Source organism: Bactrocera oleae, chromosome 5 (assembly GCF_042242935.1).
Source record: "Bactrocera oleae isolate idBacOlea1 chromosome 5, idBacOlea1, whole genome shotgun sequence".
NCBI lineage: Eukaryota > Metazoa > Arthropoda > Insecta > Diptera > Tephritidae > Bactrocera > Bactrocera oleae.
The window spans coordinates 58,515,400-58,538,148 of NC_091539.1; the positions used below are offsets into that span (position 1 = coordinate 58,515,400).

Below are 22,749 nucleotides of genomic sequence, written 5' to 3' on the forward strand. Positions count from 1 at the left end.
TGAAGGACTTGTTAGCGTATTAACGGACGAACGGACCTATGAATATGGCTAAATCGATTACGTTGGTCATTTATACACTACATACAAATATAGTTTAAAGGGTATTCGACGTTTCCTTCTGGGTATTACGTTTTTGTAGGCAAACTTTATATACCCTCAGGGTATAAAAATAGTATTTTCAAAACTTACGACTCGATTTAATACATATAGTTAAATACATACATTCACATTATTAATAAATTTATATTATTTGTTCTCTGCGGTAAATACATTTACAGTAGTTTCCACCGTATTTTTAAATGTTTAATTCTATGGTGCTATTTTACCACTTGTTTTTTATTTTTCACCATTGATCTGCCTTTTTCAACACTATTTTTATGCAACTCTGTTACTGGACGACAGCACTAAATATTTTTCTTACTATTCAATAATTTTATTTCAGCATATTATGGAATAACTTATGTTCTCAATAAAATCTTTTATAAAATTGAACGAGAGCCAGAAATTATTTAGAAATTTAAGAAAAACAAAGATGTACCCCTTTGCCATTTTTTGATTTATTGCAAACGATTTATTACGATACGACAACTCTACTCTTATTTCACGAAAAGTGCTTGAGCGAAAACGAAATCGACGAAACTGCTGAGAAACGATTCGATTAGTCGCTCGAAGAAAGTCGGAAGAAGAAAAAGTGTTTTTAAATAAAGCTGTAGTAAAATTTAAAAATTTTTAGGTGCATTTCCTCTCAGATTGCACTACTTCAATCGACCTAAACAAAGGATTTGCCGCAGAAACGCAAGCAGGCAAAAAAACGCTGAAAATATTTCAAGTGCATCGCGATAAGTGACGGTAATTTTCTTTGGAAATAATAGCCCATATACATATTACTTACCGGCGAAGTGAGTGTGTGCTGAATATTTGAAAAAGGAAAAAAATCTGTAGAGTGAATGAAAATATTATTTCCGACATTCCAGTCTGAATTTACGAAAGTCGAAAAACAATTGCATTAAAGTGTTTTTATTGTGTGCAACAGAGGCAAAAATATATATATATATATTAAACAATAATAAGCTGGAAGTGGAAGAAGTGAAGAACAAAAGCGGTGAATATCCTTAAAAATTTCTTTGTGTAGTAAGTGTATTTGTTTTTGTATGTAGTTAGGTAGGATATATACCTATTTATTTAAGAAATTAGATTATGGGCGGCAGCTTCCTCGCAGAATTTTATGCCGCCTAATACCGGCTTTGGATTTAGCGTTGCTTTGTTTGCGTCTGCACAGAAAAGGGTGTGTGCTCTTACCAATGGAAAGTTTGGCGAAGGCGACGTCAGCGGCAGTTATATATATGGTTATATTGACAAGAACTAAAGCAGACGACGTTTGCGCGAACTCCAAATCAGCAACAACAAAGGTTTATTTCGTTTGCGAAAAGCCAGAAAAAACATAAGAGCCAGAAGAGAGCATAAAATTATCGAAGTTGATCGGGTTACTGAGAGCATAATACTCTTGGTGCATTGCAGATTCGATTACTCCCCATAATTTGTTTTGCTGATTATTATGATTTTTAAATATAAATTATTGCAGATTGAATATCAAAATATTAAAAAAATAAATTAAATGCAACAAAAGCGGCCTCATAATGCCATATTTAACTTTTAGCATTCAATTGCGATAAGCGAGGAATGTTTATTTGTCACGTCGCCGCCGCAAAGTTGTAACAACAACAATACGCGGTATTCAATGTTTTTAAATGACGCTTTTGTGGGTGGTGTTGCTGGGGTGGTAGAGTGCAACTATTGGGAACATGAATAGCATATTAATTAAATGTTCTCCATATTTTTATTCCGGTATATCACATAAGACAAATTTCAACCTTTTCTATATCGTAAATATATTTAAAACCCCTTGTTTGTACGATTTACGACAACACTCAAAAAGCGCGTCTATTAGTCATTGTTGTGAATCATCAGCTGTGTTAGTTTTCAATAATTACTTGATAACATAATTATCGCTTTATTGTAGTGAAAATATCAGCAAACTAATATGCAAACACTGCAGGATTAAATATGATGAAAAAGATGATAAAATAATGTATGCACCTAAATATATAGTGTTGGGTTTGCATTTATTGCTACTAGTCAACCATTATTAAATTTAAATTTTGCAGTCCATGTAAGGCACATTCACTTAGATGAACAATAAAACTATACATATTCTCGGTTCGTACTCTTGGTATTATTTATTTATTTATTTCGCCTACTTTACTGGTATAGTGTAGTCGAGACATTCGATTGATTGACCAAGCTTATCCATTTGCCCTTGGGTAGCAGCTTTTTTCAGCGATGAGCCCATTCAACGTTCAATCAACCCTCTGTCAGTATATAGGCAGATATCTACAATGGTAAGCTTAATGACGTTGTTCCCTAGCTATTGCCATTCCTTTCGTCCAACAGAAAAAATTAAATAAAAAATCAAAGAAACACGGTCTAGGTCGGAATTACGACTCTGCCTTTTACTATATATGTTTGCAGTTCGCAACGTTGCCAGCTGCATACACTGCAGCGACTCATAGTTTTCTTTGCCGGACACAATGTCGAGCACTTTCTATTGTTACGAATTCGTATGCGTCTTTATCGTTAACACAGTGTCAACTGAAAGAAAACGCATATAAAATTCCAAACAAAAAAGTCTCAAAACCTTTAAATTAAAACTAAAATGAAACATAATATAATGGTTAAATGGGTATGTGTACATATGTACGTATGTATATGAGGATGTAATCAGTGGAAAAAAATGTATATAGATGTTATTGACAATTTAAACACTTTTCAAACATTCATACAAAAACATGCAGTACATGTGTGTATGTAAATATTTCTATATTCAACGTTAATGATTAGCGATATATGAACAGCTCAGCGTGTTGCGACAAGTGTGGAGGTGTATATCTGCGCTTTAGTCAACTGGTTGCTAGAAATCAAATGACCTCATTTATACATGGGATCTCCATCAGTCACGCACGCTTGCCCACTTTCCATTTTGCTAAATGAGAATAGGTTTTTATCTAGCTTTTTATGTTTTTATTTGCAGAAATTTATTTAATTTTGCTTTAGGGCTTGGTATTGAGCAAAAAGCGCAGATAGGGGGAGTATACAAAATCCAATTTTTACTCAATAAAATACCACTTCGTTATACAATTTTTTTTCTGTATGCAAGAACTAAATTTATTAACTGCGACCAGGGTTGCGATTTTTTTATTAAACGTTTTTATAGTCAAAATTAAATTTGTAATTCCGGTTTTCGGGATTCTGATTTTGGGAATATTGATTTAAAAATTGAAGATTTAATTTTTTAATTTAATAATAACTGACTTGAAAATTGAAACTCTTGGGTTAAAAATTTGAAAATATTTTTTTATTTGAAAATTTGAGTAATAAATATTATTTTTCATGTTAAAAGCAAATAAAAATAGTTTTCAATTAAACAATTGATGTAAAAAATAAAAAAAATATTTTTCAAGAAATTAAATGCTAAATATTATTTTTCATGTTAAAAGCAAATAAAAATAGTTTTCAATTAAACAATTGATGTAAAAAATAAAAAAAATATTTTTCAAAAAATTAAAGCTTAAAAGAGGAAAGATTTACATATTTATAACTGAAACATTATTATATTAAATTATAAGCGATTAATCATAAATAAAACAAAAAGAGCAATACTGTGTTGATATTTTCTTAAAAATAAGCTTTCTTTTTAAAAGCAGAATACGAAGTACGCAAATGCAAAAAAATGTAAATTCTATATCAATTTCTTTCTTCAATTTTTAATTATGAACTTGTAATTAAATTTATTTCTTTCCGGTGTTTGGGCAAAAAAGTTAAAAATATTGATTTTAACACGGTTATTTGGGAAAACATTTTTTTTTGTTTATTTTTCAATGCTATGTTGAAGTTTAATTTTTTTTATATTCTTCAATCCGGCATTTGGGATTAAAAATTTAAAAATTATTTTTAATTCAGATTTTCGGTAAAAATTTCGATACAAATGTCAATTAAATTATTTTTTAATGCATTACTTGCAACCCTAAATGCGGTAAACAAAATGAAATACTTTAAAATTAAAATACAATTTGAAATCAGAATTTAGCTATAATGCAGATAATGAAAAATTTGTGATTCGAATAATTTTTCTAGCGCCAACGAAAGTGTTGTAACAATTTTAATAATTTATTTTAGTTTTTCTCAAACCCTTCGCTGTATTTTTAACAAAACATAGCGCTTGCCATACAACAAATAGAAGTGTGTGAATAGAAAATGAGAAGTGCACTTATAACGCACAAGTGCACGTTGTCGAAATTAAATAGTCTATTTTGTGAAAATTAGAAAAATATTCCACATAGTTTACAAGTAGCATTTAAAATGGGGGAATAGAATATGGGCTGTCATTGCCCATTTCGCCGTTACACAGGTGCCAAACACAGGTGCTGTGCAAGTGAATGACATATCAATCGCTTTGTAGGAAATCATATACTTGTTGGTGAAAAAACAGCGCTCAAACTAAATGGAATATGCACACACACACACACACACACACAAACATACATGCAACCTGAGCATTAATCTGCAATCAGTGTCCTACTGTTTTCATTAGAACTCAAAGTGGGAGTATTGTATTGCCTGCAGCTTTCTTCCATACCAAGCATATGTCTCATGAAAATATCCGTTTATATTGCGCCTCTTTCTGCATGAATTCGTAACTTATTTTATTTTTATTTCAGCTTTTCCTCCGCTAAATTGTGTAAATTGTGTTCGTCGTGTTGGAAAAGGCCTGAATGCCTCATGTAGGTTGGCTGTTTGACTGGACCGTATGGTGGTACTGGTTGGTTTTTCTGTTTTCTGTTCAGCACAAGTGCGACATGAATAGCGAAATCAAGTCAGCCGACACAAGCGAGGCATCCAACAACTTGGACAGGAAAACGAACAAACACTACTTCAAGCCGCCAAGCAACTTTTATCTGTTTCCTTTTTACTGATTTTATTGTTATTACCGTACACTTGTCTGATATGTGTGCTTTGAGCGTATTGTTGTTGTTCCCTGTTGTGGTATGCATTATGGCCGATTGTGGTATTTGCTCGATTGTTTAGCGGTGCTCCAGGCTGTTTGGTTATCTTCAAGCAGGCTTATTTGCCTTGTTTTTGTTGCCTTGTGGCCTGCAGCGGCAAACAACACGACGATGACGACGACGACAACGACAACTTGTCCAGACTATACTGGTGTCTCCAGTGTCATTGCAGCATGAATGCCAAATACCATGCAACGGCCTTAATAGTGTAATCGCCAAGGAAATACTTGCAACGGGGCAAACCGTTTGCCTTACAACAACAACATATATGTATATAAATGAACCTGGCAAAATTTAGCTTACGTACTATGGCTCAAATTAGACATTTTTTTGACCAAAAAATTTAGCGCAACTTGTACTTGGTATTTTTTTTTCAACAAAAATTATCAGCTTTTTGTGCAAATGAACTGTGAAATTTTTCTCTCATAGTCTTCTACTTTCCTGTTATTATTGTTGTTGTAGCGTATACTTAGACCCCGTGGCGGGGAAACAGGAAACCCCACCATATCAATTTCGATTTTTCTGCTTATACAGATCGGACTTATATAGTATATCTAACCAATTACTGTCACTATTTAGAAAATGTTTTATGCAGATACAAAAACAAATACATGTTAACTTTTGACAGCGTAAACATCGCGAGCAGAAAAGTGGCGAATCGAAGTGGTCTATTGTAAAGCAGACCTGACATCAAGAAAGTCTCTTTTTTGGAAGATAGAAAAACTATTTTTTTTGTTTGAATATATATTTTATTTAATAAACAAATAAAAATACTGTACATTTACAGATTTTAAAGTACTTTTATAAACGGTGATACGTTTTGTAACTTTTTCGGTTGCCTTTATCCCGTAACCGATCTCCGGCAGGACTTCCAAAAAAAGGTTTCTGATTCGGTGAGGTAGATTTTTCTGCTTAAAAATATTTTTTTATCTATAGACCAAAAAAATATATACATATATATCATTACAACAGATTAATACAGGTAATAACCGAGAGACTGGTCAACAATTTTTTGACCTTGGCGGGTTTCCGAAAAAACCGTTTATCTTAATCTTTCGCTCCCAAACTGACAAATACATATATTAAATATAAGAAGGTCGTGTGAAAATTTCTAGTCATTCGATGCAGCCGTTTCGAAGAAATTTTCTTCACCGACTTTCAAAACGGCGTTTAAAGTTTTGGGGGCCGATTACATTCATGTTAAAATTTTCTTAAAAATACGCTCTTTATCTCCGAAACTATTTGCTGAATCCTTCACCTTTAAACAATATTTCTTGTAGTGGCGTTATATTCAAACTACGACCTTTTAATTCAATTTAATAACTTTTATACTGATTAAGTTAATGATTTTTACTTATTTTACAAATACATACACACACTTCTATATTCTGAATACTAGCGTAACACTTTGTTTAAAAGTGTTGCTCGTACTACCAGTATGAACTCTGCTTGCTGGCCTGACGGCTGCATAAATGTCATCAATGGAGCAGAAGACAGTTGACAAGTTTTTCTCAATATTTTTGTTTTTGTTTTGCTGTTGCTTTTCTGTTGATTGCATTGCTGCCATTGCCGCTGTTGCAGATGTCTTTATCCATATATACATGTAGGAAAGATTGCCTTTTTTATACATACATACATACATATATTTCGGTCTCTGTTAAATGTTTTTTCGCTCTTTTATTTTACATACATACAACGTATGTACTGACGTTTTTATGTATTTTCTTCATTTTTTAACTTCCGCTGCAGTATGCAGCAAAGCGTAACCGATATTGCACCGAACTTGCTAGCCTACAGTCAACAGTAGCCGCAAAACCAAAAAAAAAAAACAAAAAAAAATGTGCATATAGGGACCCCCTGGATTTTGACATTTTGTAGTTGATTGCCAGCCGTTGCGCTTGTGTGGTGAAATATTTTTATATGCATATATTTTATAAAAAATGATGTGACACATTCGTTCAAGTAAACCGCAGAGGGTACCGACAAAGCCCATCATCAATAAGTACACCGAAATAATTGGTGAGCAGTGATTTCTTAGAGTTAGTTGGACTCAGACGGGTAAAAGAAACTTGTGTACTGTGCGAAAATCACGTAATTACGGTACTGTGTTCGACTCCGATGTGTCGTGGGACTAGTTGTATATCCTTTGCAGTTTAACAATATAAAGCTTCATTGCTTTGAGTTAAAAAAGGAATTAAAATTCAATATCCTCAAAACTAATTTTTTTTTGTCATAAACCTGAAAGCAAACATAGTTGACCAAACACCGTCAGTTTCCACGACTCTGTCGACTAAACAACATTCCTGAAAACTATTTGAGCCGGAGCGAACCCGAAATTTTTCTCGGGGAGTGTTTTTTGCCTATATTATAACAACAACCAAACACTACTGGTATGGTACTAGAGTATAGACCATAAGTTTTCTCGTATGTTTTAGACCTCCAAACTCGTTTAGGCTTCACACAACCAGTCAGCGATTCTTGTACCGAATAAAAAGTTGTAAGAATAGAGAAAAATCCTAAATAATAAATGCAGCTTTAGTCGTGATGGTGGTAACTTGGGTGCTCGCCAATTTTACCAGCTATACGACATAAGTTTTGGCTATTTAATTGGTGGTGGCAGCAAAGAGTTTCTGATCGCTTTTTGTTGCAACACAGCAGCTCAACAAATATCTACTTTGTGTATCTAATTTTATCAGCAACTCCGCATTTGCTACTTGGCTCGCTTGGGCGGAAACGTGGTGTTTTCAACAGCTTCTGTTGTTGATCGTGGTGGTGGTGGTGGTGGTGGTAGTCCGTCCACATAGTGCTGATAGTGTATTGGGGTTCACAATGTCGACTCTCCTCATTTGTATTGCTCAGCGTTAGCGGTGGTGGCATAATTCACACTTGTCCGCCACTTACCAACAAATACCAAAATAAATGAGAAAGGCAGAGCAAGTTGCTAGCAACCCTCTGCTGAAACCGGTGGGCTCTAGTGGTGGCATTGTATCCATATTTGGTTATTACAACTACCATATACAGCTGTATACGTCGAAGCGTTTTGCCCTGCATTGCTGTTTGGCCGTGTTTATTTGTTTTTGTGTGTCTTCTTTTGCTTTCTCATTTTCTTTACACCGGCTACTAGAGCTGCTGCATTTGCTTTGCCTTTAGAAGAGAGCGCCGGCAAGTAAAAGAAAAATACGCTCAATATTTGTTGCAAGTGTCGTGCACTCGTGCTGCGTGTGGCGCCTTACTTCCACCTACACAGTAAGCGAAATTTTTATTTTAGTTTCAGTAGCTCGGCTCAGTTGACTTTTTATTCCACTTGCTGGCGACATTAATTGAGTTTTAACGCATACATTATTTTTATAATTTAATACATTGCGTTTGTTGTTGTTTGGCGAGTGCAATGCATTTTGGTGTGAGGAATGTGCGTTAGTTGACTTGAACTATGCGAGTAGCGTTAATATTTTAATTGGTAAATTATTTTAGTTGTGTCATCTAAGTGCTTGCTATGTCTTGTGGAATTGATCAAAAACATCAAAAACATGTGCATAATTAAAATGGCAGAGAAAGAAGTGCCAACTTGAACTTGCCGGTTTGCGTCCAACACATGTTATTTTTGTGAAAATTTTCGTACATGGATGTTAATATGCAAAAAAACAGATGACAAATCTGGAATAAATTTTTTTAACACAACGACAATGAAAACTAATTTCTAATATTTGATTCATATTTTTTTTATAAAAACCTCTATATTCTTACAATTCACAGTTATAATACAATCAAGTCGCCAAAGTCATTTATTGACTGTTTAAGCTACCATCAAGATGGCGTGGCGCTTTAAAGCATCAAAATACAAGAATGCCGCACCGATCGTTCCCAAGCCGGAGGCCTGCATACGTGACATCTGTGTCGGATCGTATCAGACCTTCGGCAATAATATAGCAGCTTCAGCCGCTTTTATGGCCTTCAATTGGGAACACACGGGTTCGAGCGTTGCTGTCTTACCGTTAGACGATTGTGGGCGCAAAAGTAAAACAATGCCATTGTTACATGGTCATACAGATACTGTGACTGATTTGGAATTCTCACCCTTTCACGATGGACTTTTGGCAACGGCCTCACAAGATTGTCTCGTTAAAATCTGGCATATACCAGAAAAGGGCTTGGAAGCATCACTTTCTGATCCGGAATGTGTGTTTTCACACAAGCAACGTCGTGTTGAGACTGTTGGTTTTCATCCGACTGCTGATGGTTTGCTACACTCCACCGCTGTCGGTTGTGTGACACTCTTCGATATAACAACACAAAAGGAACTTTTCTGTAAGTGTTGAATGCCGCAGTTATTTTTGTGTTTAGTATTTTATTTATATCTTTTTGTATTTTTTTTTTTTGTAGCTAATAATGAACATCCCGAGGTCATACAGTCGGTAAGCTGGAAACAGGATGGCACAACACTTGCTACTAGCTGCAAGGATAAGAATGTGCGCATATTGGATCCACGCATCGCTGACGCGCCCATACAAATGGTCGCAGAGTCGCATCAGAGTATTAAGGATTCACGTGTCGTTTGGTTGGGCAACCAGACACGTATATTGACCACCGGTTTTGATTCGGCACGTCTGCGTCAGGTTATCATACGAGATTTGCGTAACTTTTCAGTGCCAGAGAAGACATTGGAGCTCGATTGTTCCACCGGTATACTTATGCCACTGTTCGATGCCGATACAAATATGTTATTCCTTGCTGGAAAGGGTGACACAACTATTAATTATTTGGAAGTTAGCGACAAAGATCCCTACCTGACAGAAGGTCTACGTCACACCGGCGAACAGACTAAAGGTGCTTGTTTGGTGCCAAAGCGCGCGCTTAAAGTAATGGAGGGCGAAGTGAATCGTGTGCTGCAGTTAACTTCCAACATGGTTATACCGATTATGTACCAGGTGCCACGCAAGGTAGCTTTTATGCTTAGCATGCCGTAAAGTGTTAAACATTTCTTAATAAATGTTTCTTATATCGCCGCAGACTTATCGCGATTTCCACAGCGATCTCTACCCGGAAACCACGGGCTATAAGACAGAACTTATGGCCAGCGAATGGTTCGGTGGCGCCAATATGCCTGTGCCAAAGATGAGTTTGGATCCCGCAAAGCGTGAATTGGGCGACTTACCAATAATTGTAAGTAAATATAGTGCTCTAACGGTTATATATGTAATTTTACAACAATTACATACATACACAATTCGATTTTCCACTATGCATTTAACTCTTCTCTGTGTCCACCATTCGTACTCATTTTTTATGTCTTGTTTCCAATCTCTATTTCTATCTACAAACATTTAAATTAATTGAATATAATCAAACGCCATATCGGACACTACCTCTACCATTAGGTACATCGTGGTAATTTGAGTGATTTAATTAAAAATATAGAAAATAAAAAAGTATGCAACAAAACACCAACCCTAAAATCGCCTAACAATGCGATGGTCTCAAGTAATGTGTTGCAACAACAACGCAACGGTAATGGCAACAAACATTTCACAATGAAAACAAGCATAGAAAATGAAAAGGATGACAGCGAAAAAGCGCGTTTGCACGACAACAATGCCAGCGAAACGGAATTAGCCGAGGAGCAAGTTGGTACCGTCGGATTTACTAAATCCGAATTGTTACGTAAATTCGATAACAAATATAAAACTGATTCAGAGAAGGATGGCAAAGACATGGAATTGATGCGGCGCTTTAGTCGCGAATCACCCGCTGATGAGTCAACAGGCAGCAGTGAGGATGCCTCAATTGCAAATGCGCCAGACTTGTCATCGCCACAGCAGCAACAGCGTGAACGCGAGGGCAGTAGCGGCAGCGTTGGTAGCGGTGTAACTTCTCCACCCCGTCCGATGCCGCGTACTTCGCGTAATAATTCTCTAGGCGATGCAGCCACAACTGCTGCACTCGCAAGTGGTGGTAGTGGTGATGAGGTTATGCCACGACCACGTCCACGCACCACGGCTGCAGCCGCTTACAAGGTGTGCAGGTTTTTTTTTTTGCTGTAAAGAATATAACTGATAATTTATTATCACACGGATCAGACCGAAGTGCAGAGTGGTAATAAGAGAGAAAGCAAGAGCGAAAGAAATTTTGCGGAGAGAAAGAGAGAAAATGCAAGTGAGGTAGGGAGCATAAAAGACGGGGAAAAGTAAGGTTAAATACAAATAAAAATTGTTAGTTTTTGTTGTAGCAGCACTAAATTCCCAAAACCTGTGAGGGTTACAAATACCTATATGTGTTGTGTTTAAATTTTGTAAGAAAAGTTAATCTTTATAAGACTGTGAGAGTAAAGTAAGACTTGCAGTGAGTCTAAAAGTGTTTGTTTCATAAAAATAGAAATACAAGAGGCACGAGCAGTTTTTTGTGTTGTTAACTTGATTAAATTATAATTGCTTGTTGTTGGCGTCCACGACTCTCAATCCGTCTCGAAATTTGTATGTGTTATATTTCAACTATTTAATTTTTCATGTTATGTATATGACTTTGTAGAATGTTTTCAGCTCAACAACAAAAAATACTACCAAATAGTTTTTAGAGACTAGTCAATTGTCGAATGTAAACTTAGATCGTACCGGCTACATATAGTGGCTCACTTGACTCTCTACTCTATTGTAACTGCACTTCCGTCTGAAGAAGTTTGTAGTCTTGAACCTGATTATTGCTATAATTTCTATTATTTTGACATGTTCAGTTCTGCAATTACGTTTTGTGTCGCTGTTGCACATTTTTTTTTATGATTTTGTTGTTGTTATATTCGCACATGCACCAGTACCAGTGTTTCCACTTGTTGTTTGATTATCCACTCATTTGTTGTTGTTTCTTTTTCAATATATGGTGGTCTTTTTGTTTGCTGTGAATTTTCATCTGTCCTAATTTCCACGTTCGTTTCTTCTTTACTTTTTGTTTCTTTCATTTTTTCATTGTCACCTTTGTCACGTTTTTTTTTTTTTTGTTTTTGATTCCAACAAAACTTGCCACAACCACTGGGAAGCAATATTAAATTATACATAAATTTCATATAATTTTTGTTATGTTTTCGTTCACCCAGCCACGCCTTGGACCCAAGCCATTTTCCAGTAATTCCGGCGATGTTTCGTTCGATAAAGTCTTCGCTGTGCCAGTCGCACCTGGCTCTCAGGAAAATATACATCATGCTTCTACAGTCGGTTCGGCTGATAATGGTGGCGATAGCTTTGTTGCGCCAGCACCAGCTGCCCCAGTAGTAGCGGCCACAACACAAAACAAGCCCGATCTGATTGTGGAGATCGAAATTAAAAGTGAGTGGAAGAATTTTTATTTCCTATTTTTTACTAATTTTTTTTATTATTATTTTTCAACAGAACCCAATGCTGATAACGCCGGCGACAGCAGCGTGCAGAAATCTCTGTCGACCTCCGAGCGTCGCAAGGTATGCCAAAAGTTATTAAAGTCTAATAAAATTATTGCAAAATCCTCAATTTATTGCTTACGACTTATTAACCAAATTGAAATTAATGTATAAACTTTAAAAACTAACTCTGTACTAACTAATTTTAAATGCGCTAACCTAATTAATTCTTTCCTTCAATTGCTAACCATATTTCGGCAACAAACATATACACACACTCACTCACTACAACACAGTCCTCGGCTGATGCTGATGAATCGCCCGATAAGGTTACTGCTTTTTACCTATCTTTGTCGATTTGATTTATTTTTTTATATAGAAAGGAAACTAAATTTTAACCGTTTTTTATTTAGATTTTCGAGCAAACACATTCGGAGTCTTCGGAGAACTCTACGGAAGGTGATGATAAACCTGATGCGGAATTGCGTCGTTTCTCGGCTGCACGCAACAGTATTGCCGAAAGGCGGCGCTTGTATGAGAGCCGTTCGAAGAGCACGGTCGAGGAGAAATCGCAATCGCCAGTGCCATTGTAAGTACGAGTTCAACACGAAGAATTTAATTGGATAGATGACCTTAGATTTGTCATAACAATAAATTCGCTAATTTCTATTGATTTTTAAACCCTGAAAAAGGTATATTAAGTTTTGGAGACCTTTTAATTTAATTTTGCGCATGTCCTTTTCTCCCCAATAAGTTGCTCATTTGTAGGGGCCGCCGATATCAGACCACTATAGCATATAGCTGCCATACAAACTGATCGACCAAAGACAAGTTCTTTACTTTTTTATTTGTGAATAGTATTTTACCTTCAGTGCAACCGAAGTTAACGTTCTTTATTGGTTTTTTATACTCTCGCAACCTGTTGCTACAGAGTATAATAGTTTTGTTCACCTAACGGTTGTTTGTATCACCTAAAACTAATCGAGTTAGATATATGGTTATGTATATATAAATGATCAGGATGAAGAGACGAGTTGAAATCCGGGTGACTGTCTGTCCGTCCGTCCGTCCGTGCAAGCTCTAACTTGAGTAAAAATTGAGATATCTTTATGAAACTTGGTAGACATGTTTCTTGGTACCGTGAGACGGTTGGTATTGCAGATGGGCGTAATCGGACCACTGCCACGCCCACAAAACGCCATTAATCAAAAACAAATAACTTGCCATAACTAAGCTCCGCAATAAGATACAAGACTGTTATTTGGTACACAAGATCACATTAGGGAGGGGCATCTGCAGTTAAATTTTTTTTTTAAAAAGTGGGCGTGGTCCCGCCTCTAATAGGTTTAATGTGCATATCTCCTAAACCGCTAATGCTATAATAACAAAATTCACTGGAAGCAAATGTTTCTAGCACTTCTATTGACGGTATGAAAATAGTTGAAATCGGGTGGCAACTCCGCCCACTCCCCATATAACGGTACTGTTAAAAACTACTAAAAGCGCGATAAATCAAGCACTAAACACGCCAGAGACATTAAATTTTATCTCTGGGATGGTATGAGATGACTCTATAGGAACCGCGTTCAAAATTAGACATTGGGCGTGGCACAGCCCACTTTTAGGTGAAAACCCATATTTTGGGATCTGCTTAACCGATTTCAACCAAATTCGGTGCATAATGTTCTTTTCATGTTTCTATGTCATAGTGCGAAAATGGGCGAAATCGGACTACAACCACGCCTACTTCCCATGTAACACCATTTTCAATTCCATCTGATTCTTTCACTTTCCACTATGCAAATCAGGTAACAATGATTATATCGGGGTAAAACTTTGCGTGAATAATGCAATTAAAGTATGCCACCTTGCGCCCAAAAATTGTCTAAATCGAACCAAAACTGTTCAAACCCCTAAGTACTAAATATGTGGACCCCAGTGCCTATAGTTGACCTTCTACCGAAAATATCAGTCAATCCACAAAGAAATCTCAAACGAGTATACCATTTGACTTTGCGAGAGTATAAAATGTTCGGTTACATCCGAACTTAGCCCTTCCTTACTTGTTATTTATTTATTTTTTCAACAAACGGGTTTTTTGACTCGGTTTTTAGGCGTCGTGAACTCTCCAAGGGCGAACCGTTTAAACCACAACAACAGGCCAATTTGGTCACACCAACAGCCGATGTAAAACGTATTTCTGCACCGGAGGGTAAGCACTTAGAAGAGCGTCGTCGCAATGTCACAACCAGTGTGGATGGTGGTGCTGCCATTAAGAAGTCAGCAACTGAAGCGGCAATAACCACCACACACAAACGCACCTCGACTGTTTTCGGCAAAGTTTCGAAATTCCGTCATCTAAAAGGTACGACCGGTCACAAATCCACACACATTGAGAATCTGCGCAATCTTAGTCGTCAGATACCGGGTGAATGTAACGGCTTTCATGCTAATCACGAACGTGTCGCTGTACCCTTATCGGGTCCTGGCGGTAAAATAGCCATATTCGAGTTAAGTCGTCCGGGTCGTCTACCCGACGGTGTTATACCATCATTGGTTAATGGTAGCAACATAATGGATTTCCAATGGGATCCTTTCGATTCGTCACGTTTGGCTGTGGCCTGCGATGACGGCATTGTTAAATTGTGGCGCATACCAGAAGGTGGACTCAATGAGCCAACAAACACGCCGGAACGTGAACTTATTGCACATTTGGATAAGATTTACTTTATACGCTTTCATCCGTTAGCTGAAGATGTGCTCTTAACAGCCAGTTATGATATGACAATTAAATTATGGGATTTACGTACTTTGGAAGAGAAAATACAATTAACTGGTCACACCGATCAAATATTCGATTTGGCCTGGAGCCCTTGCGGTAAAATGGCCGCCACCGTGTGCAAAGATGGCAAATTGCGTGTCTACAATCCACGCAAGTCGGAGACACCCATACGCGAAGGCAACGGTCCGGTGGGAACGCGTGGAGCGCGTATCACTTGGGCGCTGGAGGGTCAATATATCGTCTGCACTGGCTTTGATAAGTGAGTAAAAGCATTTATAAGTGCATGCATTCATTTACATACATATATTGTATTTTTATAAACTATAATCTCTAATATATTATTTTGCTTTTATTTGTAGAGTTTCTGAGCGCCAGATAAGCGTTTACAATGCACAAAAGCTGAATGCACCACTGAATATGGCCAGTCTGGATGTCTCACCATCCATACTGATACCTTACTATGATGAGGACAGTTCGACATTGTTTGTGACGGGCAAAGGTGACTCGACCATTTACTGCTATGAGATTACGGATGAGGAGCCATACATTTGTCCTCTATCGCATCATCGTTGCACATCACTGCATCAAGGTTTGAGTTTTCTCACCAAAAATCATTGTGACGTCGCGAGTGTGGAATTTTCGAAAGCGTACAGACTAACTAACACGACTATTGAACCGCTGAGTTTCACTGTGCCACGCATTAAGGTATGTGTTAAAGACCTTGCTTAGCAGCACACTAGTAGTATGTGTACTTACACGCCTCTTTCTTTTAGAGCGAACTATTTCAAGACGATCTCTTTCCGCCAACACGCGTCACATGGAAGCCCACAATGTCTGCGGATGAATGGTTTGCATGCAACGATAGGAAAGCGACTAAGTTGAGTTTGCAGCCTGAAGGCATGGAAGCTTGTAAGTGTTCTTCGAAATTATATAATATTTACTTAGAGAGTTCACTCATTCACTTATTGATTCTTTCTTTCAAGTATCATCCATTCAGCAAGTCGCCCCCGCTAAGAAGATAGAGCATGCGGGCAATGGCAGTAGTGGCGGCGCAATGACTCGAGCGGAATTCGAAAAGAATAAACAACAAGAGGTAATTGCTATATAAACTACTTTAACAACAATATTGACATTTCTCTCTCTCTCTCTCTTCCAGATTCAAAAGTCAGTGAGCGCCCGCTTGGAGTACAACACCAAACTGGAGCAGGACGACATGGAAGGTGTGGATGAAAATGAGTGGCAAGAGGATTAAACGATTTTGTCACAAGTAAAATAAGCAAAAGCAGCCAGTGTGTAACTAAGCGCTGGCATTTAGCAGTATATTATATTAAGTTAATGTTTATGAGCGTAAATGAGTATGAAGCGGGCATACCATTAGATAACTTTTATATGTATGCAAAGCCATACAGACAAAAATATATATTTTTTAAATATATTTAGAAACTATATTCGTTTTCACAGTAGATTCTCATTCAGTACATTCGAAGCATTTATAATTACAAGCAATAGTATAACAGTTATATAATTATGCTGAGAAAAAATTTTATAATATCACTTCCAATAGGAATTGCTAACATATTCGAAAAAGTCAATCAGTAAATATTTGAGATATTTGATAATTAAAAACTAAACACTTCCAGGGACCAAATTTACATTACAATACAAAAAGAACAAAGGTATATAACGCAAAAGACTGCATATAAACGTATTTTAGTTAGTTGGAAAATATTTATGTGTACCGTAAACTTCCTTTTTTATTATAAACTAAATTTATAATTAAAGAAATTTATACATATTTTAATTAATACTCAAGATTTGCCAAAAAGAAATATGAACATGAACTCGATATTAGCATACCACAAGAAAAATTAACTATTAAATATTTTTTTTAATGATATATAAAGCGTTGTTTACTAAAAAAAAAAGCGTAATATGTTAAGCTGAAATTTGAGGTTATAAATGTGAATTTTTTTTTATTTACGACTTAACGCAAAATTGTATAAGACATTCGCCAAACGCATTTAGTTTTATTTGAAGGAAAGTGTCTAATTAAAATTGTTGCCATATGACATGCAAATTCCTCTTGATTATTTGCAAATATTTAATGACCTTATAATTAAATTGATATTTATATACATGTATGTGTAGTTGATATACTGTGAAATATGCATACGTACATACCGTAATTAAGGCATACAAATTTATGTAATCTATTTTATAACTGATAACTAATGGATAAACTAATGAAATCATTATTATTATGATGATGATGATTATTATTATAATGACAAAGCTGATGTGACAACTTTTTTCTCTTTAACATACACATATGTATTTATGTTTATTATCTTTTATAATTAACTGTAAATTAATAATTTATAATAACATAAACTACAAAAACATAACAACTTATGTTACAAAGAAAACTTTTGCTCTCTAGTCTTCGGGTAAAGAATACATATATACATATATTTTTGTTTTGTTTTTGGAAATTTAAAAACTTTCTGCTGCACTACTCGTAAATACTACCTTCAAACAATCAAGCGATAAATGAACCGTTCAATATGCAACTTTCAGCTGCAACATTACTTGTTTGCAATATTATAAGGGCATTGCACTACATAAAGGAAGGGGAGAGAAAATAGACATATAATAGTTGAAATACAGAGTACTTTTTAATTATTATTATTTTTTTTAATTTTTTTAAATTTTTTTCTTAATTATTATTATTATATTAATATATTTATATTTATTTTTTTTAAATTTATTTTTTATTTATTATTTTTATTTATTTTTTATTTATTATTTTTGTTTTATTTATGATTTTTTTTTATTTATTTATTATTTTTATGTTTTTTTAATTTTTTTTTTATTTATTTATTATTTTTATGTTTTTTTAATTTTTTTTTTATTTTTTTAAATTTTTTTTTTATTTTTTTTAATTTATTTTTTTTTAATTTTATTTTATTTTATTTTATTTTTTTTTTTACGGGATATTTGCAAAGATAAACTATTACCAATAACAGTATATCCACATATTCATACAACAGAAAATTCTTCCTGCTCAACATAATCTCTAAATGTACTGCGCAATGCCCTATACAATATTGCTCAATATAATAAGTTAATGTTGTCGCTGTGAAAGCAATACTAAAATACATATTAAAAAAAAAAACCAATCGCTGCATAACGAAAAGACTTCAATAAAATATTGCCATAATGTTTACATAAATTTTTATACCAGAAAAAATATTACAAATTAAAAAGTATTTTGAAAATCTAAGAAGTATTTACACTTATTGAGAATTCAGAAAATAACGTTTACCGTAACAAGTGAATAATAATATTACAATAAAAGTGTCACACATATAGATACATATTAAAGCAACAACTCAGGCCCACAATATTGGTGCTGGTCGTCGTTCTTACGCAACTTATCGAATAAATAAGTAAAATAAATACGTTTACTAAACTTTTAACGACAACAACCGCATACATGCACATTTATAAACAAGCAATGTTCGATATCAGCTACAATTTAAGACACACAACCCTACATACATACACCAGTAATGATATATTGATCGCCCATAAGCTAACGACAATTAAAAAAAAACAACACCAGTAGTTTTAGTATAACAACAATAAATACACAATATTTACAACCGCGCCCCCTCCGCCCCGATCGACTCAATAATACTAATACTAATAAATAGTAATCGTAAAATTAAGTAAACAAAACCTAAATTTGACATTTGCAGTCGTTGCAGACGATTAATTTTGCTCACACAATGTTTTGCAATTATTTTTGATATTATGTAAAAAAATGTAGGATAATAATTTTAATATTCATATTCTAATATAATGGGTATTTAAATATTTTTTTTAGTATTTTTTTTTTAAATATTATTTTTGTATATTTGATTTTTTTTATAGTTAAAAAAATTTTTTTTTAAATTATTTTTTTTAAATATTTTTATTTTTTTTTTAAATTTTTTAAATATTTTTATTTTTAATTTTTTTTTTAAATATTTTTATTTTTAATTTTTTTTTAAATATATTTTTTTTAATATTCGTCTTTTCGTTACAATTACATATTAAATAAACGAGATTTAAAAAAACTGCAATAAATTCATTTCAAAAAATTCGTTTTGAAACAAAAGAGCAGATTCATCACATAAAAGATAAAAAGTAAACACAATATTTACTAAGCATATTAATAATAATATTTTATAATATCAATATTAATTTTTGAGTATTAAGTAATAATAAAATAAATATATTTATATATCCAAAAGCAAACATGTTTTAATTGCGAAAACCAATAATTAATAATGAATAATTTGGTTGAGATGAAAATAAAAATAGAACAAAAAAGCAGAGAGTTTGAGACTATGTGGACCTCATTAATGTTTTGGTTGCGAGAAATAAATAAATAAGCCAATAATTTGCGACTGAGTGCGCCGAATCCTTCGTGCAATGTCTGCAGGGTATTATGGATACACAACTGATTATAGAAAATCTGGCATGCTGGTCACCCTGTATATTCTTATGTTCTCCAAGTAACGGTTGGTGCAAAAATTGGCTAATGTTTATTTTTTTTTTTGAAAAGTCGTATAGGAAAAGTTTTATTTGGATTATTTAATCAATTTAAAACAATGGTGCACATGCGAAATATATTCCGCGCCTGCTAATATGCAGACAAGCTGCTACATGCTAAACAACCGTAGAGGAAGCTGGCCAGCCGTACTATACCAAGACGCTCAAGTAAACTACATATTTAAAATTACTACATTATATATATATTTGTATTAAACTTTTGCACATTTACATACATCATTAACATCTAAATGATTTATTTTTTGTGCTCGTCCATTTCAAACACATTTCCAATAATATATATTCTAAAAAAGATTCATTTTATATAATTTTATAACTCTTACTTTAATGCTAAAATAGATTTCGTTTGCACAAATATGCGGCGTAATAAGTTTCAAGCATAAACTGCGGTTATTAATCACAGACTCGAATGCATTTCTTTTAAACCTGTATTACTGCCGTTCATATTCCCTTTGTTGACTTTATAAACTTAGCACTAAAATCTATTTGGCCTTTTTTTATAATCACTATTTACACTTACATAATCTAAATTATTAATCAATTAATATATAATAAATGTATACATATTTATACTATATATGCATAACTATAATTTATGATGAATTTTATACATTATGATTGTATAATTACTAAAATTATTAAAGACTAACGTAAATTAAAAGACTGATGTGCAAGTCTCAAATGTGATCTCTACCATTGTATTGTGCCGCTATGTGTGCTTTCGTGGCGAAAGAAATGTTAAAAGTGGGTGCTGCTTGTGGATGGTAGATTAGCTCCGGTGGCTAGCAATTCGGACGATAGTTGCCGCCTAAAGTACGATCTGTAGCGACAATTGTGGCGCCGGCAACATTAACTTGCTGTTGTTGTTGTTGCTGCTGCTGCTGCTGTTGTTGTTGAGCCGCAGCGATATGCGGTGTGGCGTTTATAAATATATTTGCAGCACCAGCATTTGCATTATGAAGTTGTTGTTGCTGCTGCTGCTGTTGAACGTGATGCTGTTGAGCTTGCACTTGGGCCGCGGTTACATTGTGAGAGGTAGTGACTGGGGAATTGGTGGCGGTGTTTAGCTGCAGTAGCTGCTGTGTTGCGGGTTGTTGCATTTGTAAACGCAATAAATTCAATTGATTAGCGTTGATAGCGATCTAAGAATAAACAGAAATAGTTATGGTGCTGAAATGAAATATGCGATATGCATTCAACTTACGGGCACGTTGGTCAATTCGCCTGTTGGTGTTACCACCTGCTGCAGCAGTTGTATTTGTGGTTGTTGTTGGTGCTGTTGATGTTGCGCCAAATTTTGTAAAATTGTCGCTTGCTGGTGCTGCGCAGGATTGGCTGGCGCCGGTGTGGCAGTGAATTGTCCATTCGGTCCTGCTGTCAATATAAGCTGTTGTGGTTGCTAATGATCGAAAGACATATTTATAAGTGAAATTTGCTATTATCTTTACTTGAAACTAAATGTATTCACTTACATGAGTTGTTATAAAATACTGCGGTTGCGCCGGCTGCTGTATGATTTGCAGTTGTTGCTGCGGCGCCGCATTTTGTCCATGTGCTGCATTTAAAGCCTCCGGCGTGGCAATAAAGTACTGCATTTGCTGTGGTTGTGTCGCGGATGGTTGCTGTATTATTTGTAATTGTTGTGGTGCATGCATAGTGGTATGCGCTTGCTGTGTCTGTTGTGGTTGGGCAGTCGCTGCGGCCAATGTATCGGCATTAAGCGCGCCAAAAGTCAACACTTCACCTTCCGCTGTTTCCATCTTAACGGGCAAAGTTACGGTGCCTGCAGTCATGACAGCATTTGCTCCAGCTGTAGTTGATGAATTATTTACCGTGTTCACATTAGTACTCTGTTGCTGCGTGTCCTTTTTCTGGCCACTACTCGTGCTGGGTTTTATATCTTCTCGCGGCACAATATCAATCAGAAAATCAAATTGATCATAATTAGCTATGGCTTGTGCAATATCTGACCGTTGCAGTGTGCGTCGTTTGCTTTCTTCAGTATGTATCCAGGCACGCATTGTAAGCTCTTGTATGAAATACTCACATGCTTTGGCAAAGAGGAGTGGCGCTTCGGCCGCTATCATCTTTGCATTTTCATCTAATTTCATAATTTTTTTAATCCGTGCTAGCGGTAGTGCTTGATGTTTGGCATCTACTTGATTTATCGCTCGCACATCCGCCATAATGTTCTGCCAGAAGTTGTCAATGGTGGGTGGGGGTTTGCGTACAGCAGCCGTGCGCTGTGTTTTCGGTGATTGCTTTTCTTTGGGATTATTGGCGACACTACTGCTTGATACTACCACATCACCCGATATGCTATATGTTGCAGATGATATGATATGGGTGGTATTTATTTGATTATTGCTACTACCATGCCGACCACCACTGGTAGTGGCAGCTACGGACACAGAGCCGCCACTACTACTCGGCGTGTTGGAGTAGGAGTGCGACATTATTTTAACTGATATTTATACACTGCACTGTGTTTAATGTAATGGTGTAATATTTTACACGTTCTTAATGACAAATGTGCAAAAAAATGTGAATAAAATAATTTTTGGCGTCAAACTTGTCACTGTTGTGTTCCACTTTTTTATTGGTTTCACTATGCTTCCTCTTCCTAATTTAGTCAATCACATCTAAATCTTCACCGTGACCAGCGTAATCGATAAACAGAAATCGATAAACTTAAAAATTAAAATTTTGGAAGTATACTTTTTTTTGTTGTAACATCGAAAAGCAAATATTTAAGCAGAATTAATGTACTGTTTGCACAATATTGATTCAAAAAAGAAGCGTAACATACTCTGAAAAGCCGAAATTGCTTTTTATATTCTACAAGACATTTACATGTATTTGTTTCA

The 22,749-nt window shown here is 35.1% G+C and overlaps 2 protein-coding genes across 7 annotated transcripts; one reads left to right on the forward strand and one right to left on the reverse strand.

Moving 5' to 3' along the window:
* Positions 1 to 488: 488 nt before the first annotated feature.
* On the forward strand, positions 489 to 17,688 carry pod1 (coronin pod1). Of its 6 annotated transcripts, none has more exons than XM_036376100.2 (14): positions 489 to 1,131; positions 8,874 to 9,425; positions 9,501 to 10,057; positions 10,128 to 10,280; positions 10,496 to 11,131; positions 12,202 to 12,430; positions 12,494 to 12,561; positions 12,777 to 12,809; positions 12,894 to 13,069; positions 14,595 to 15,521; positions 15,622 to 15,967; positions 16,036 to 16,171; positions 16,246 to 16,355; positions 16,419 to 17,688. In XM_036376100.2, the coding sequence occupies exons 2-14, from the start codon at positions 8,930 to 8,932 to the stop codon at positions 16,512 to 16,514; spliced, it is 3,963 nt and encodes a 1,320-aa protein (XP_036231993.2). In that variant the 5' UTR covers positions 489 to 1,131; positions 8,874 to 8,929; the 3' UTR covers positions 16,515 to 17,688. The 6 variants fall into 6 exon arrangements, with proteins under 6 accessions (XP_036231993.2, XP_069966352.1, XP_069966353.1 ...); XM_070110251.1 differs by having other exon boundaries at positions 489 to 1,102; XM_070110252.1 differs by having other exon boundaries at positions 489 to 849.
* Positions 17,689 to 20,094: 2,406 nt separating this feature from the next.
* Positions 20,095 to 22,499, reverse strand: Nf-YC (nuclear factor Y-box C). Its single transcript, XM_014246389.3, has 3 exons — positions 21,355 to 22,499; positions 21,087 to 21,281; positions 20,095 to 21,024 (listed from the first exon to the last, which is right to left on the reverse strand). Exons 1-3 carry the CDS (start codon positions 22,336 to 22,338, stop codon positions 20,665 to 20,667), a joined length of 1,539 nt encoding a protein of 512 aa, XP_014101864.2. The 5' UTR covers positions 22,339 to 22,499; the 3' UTR covers positions 20,095 to 20,664.
* Positions 22,500 to 22,749: the final 250 nt, after the last annotated feature.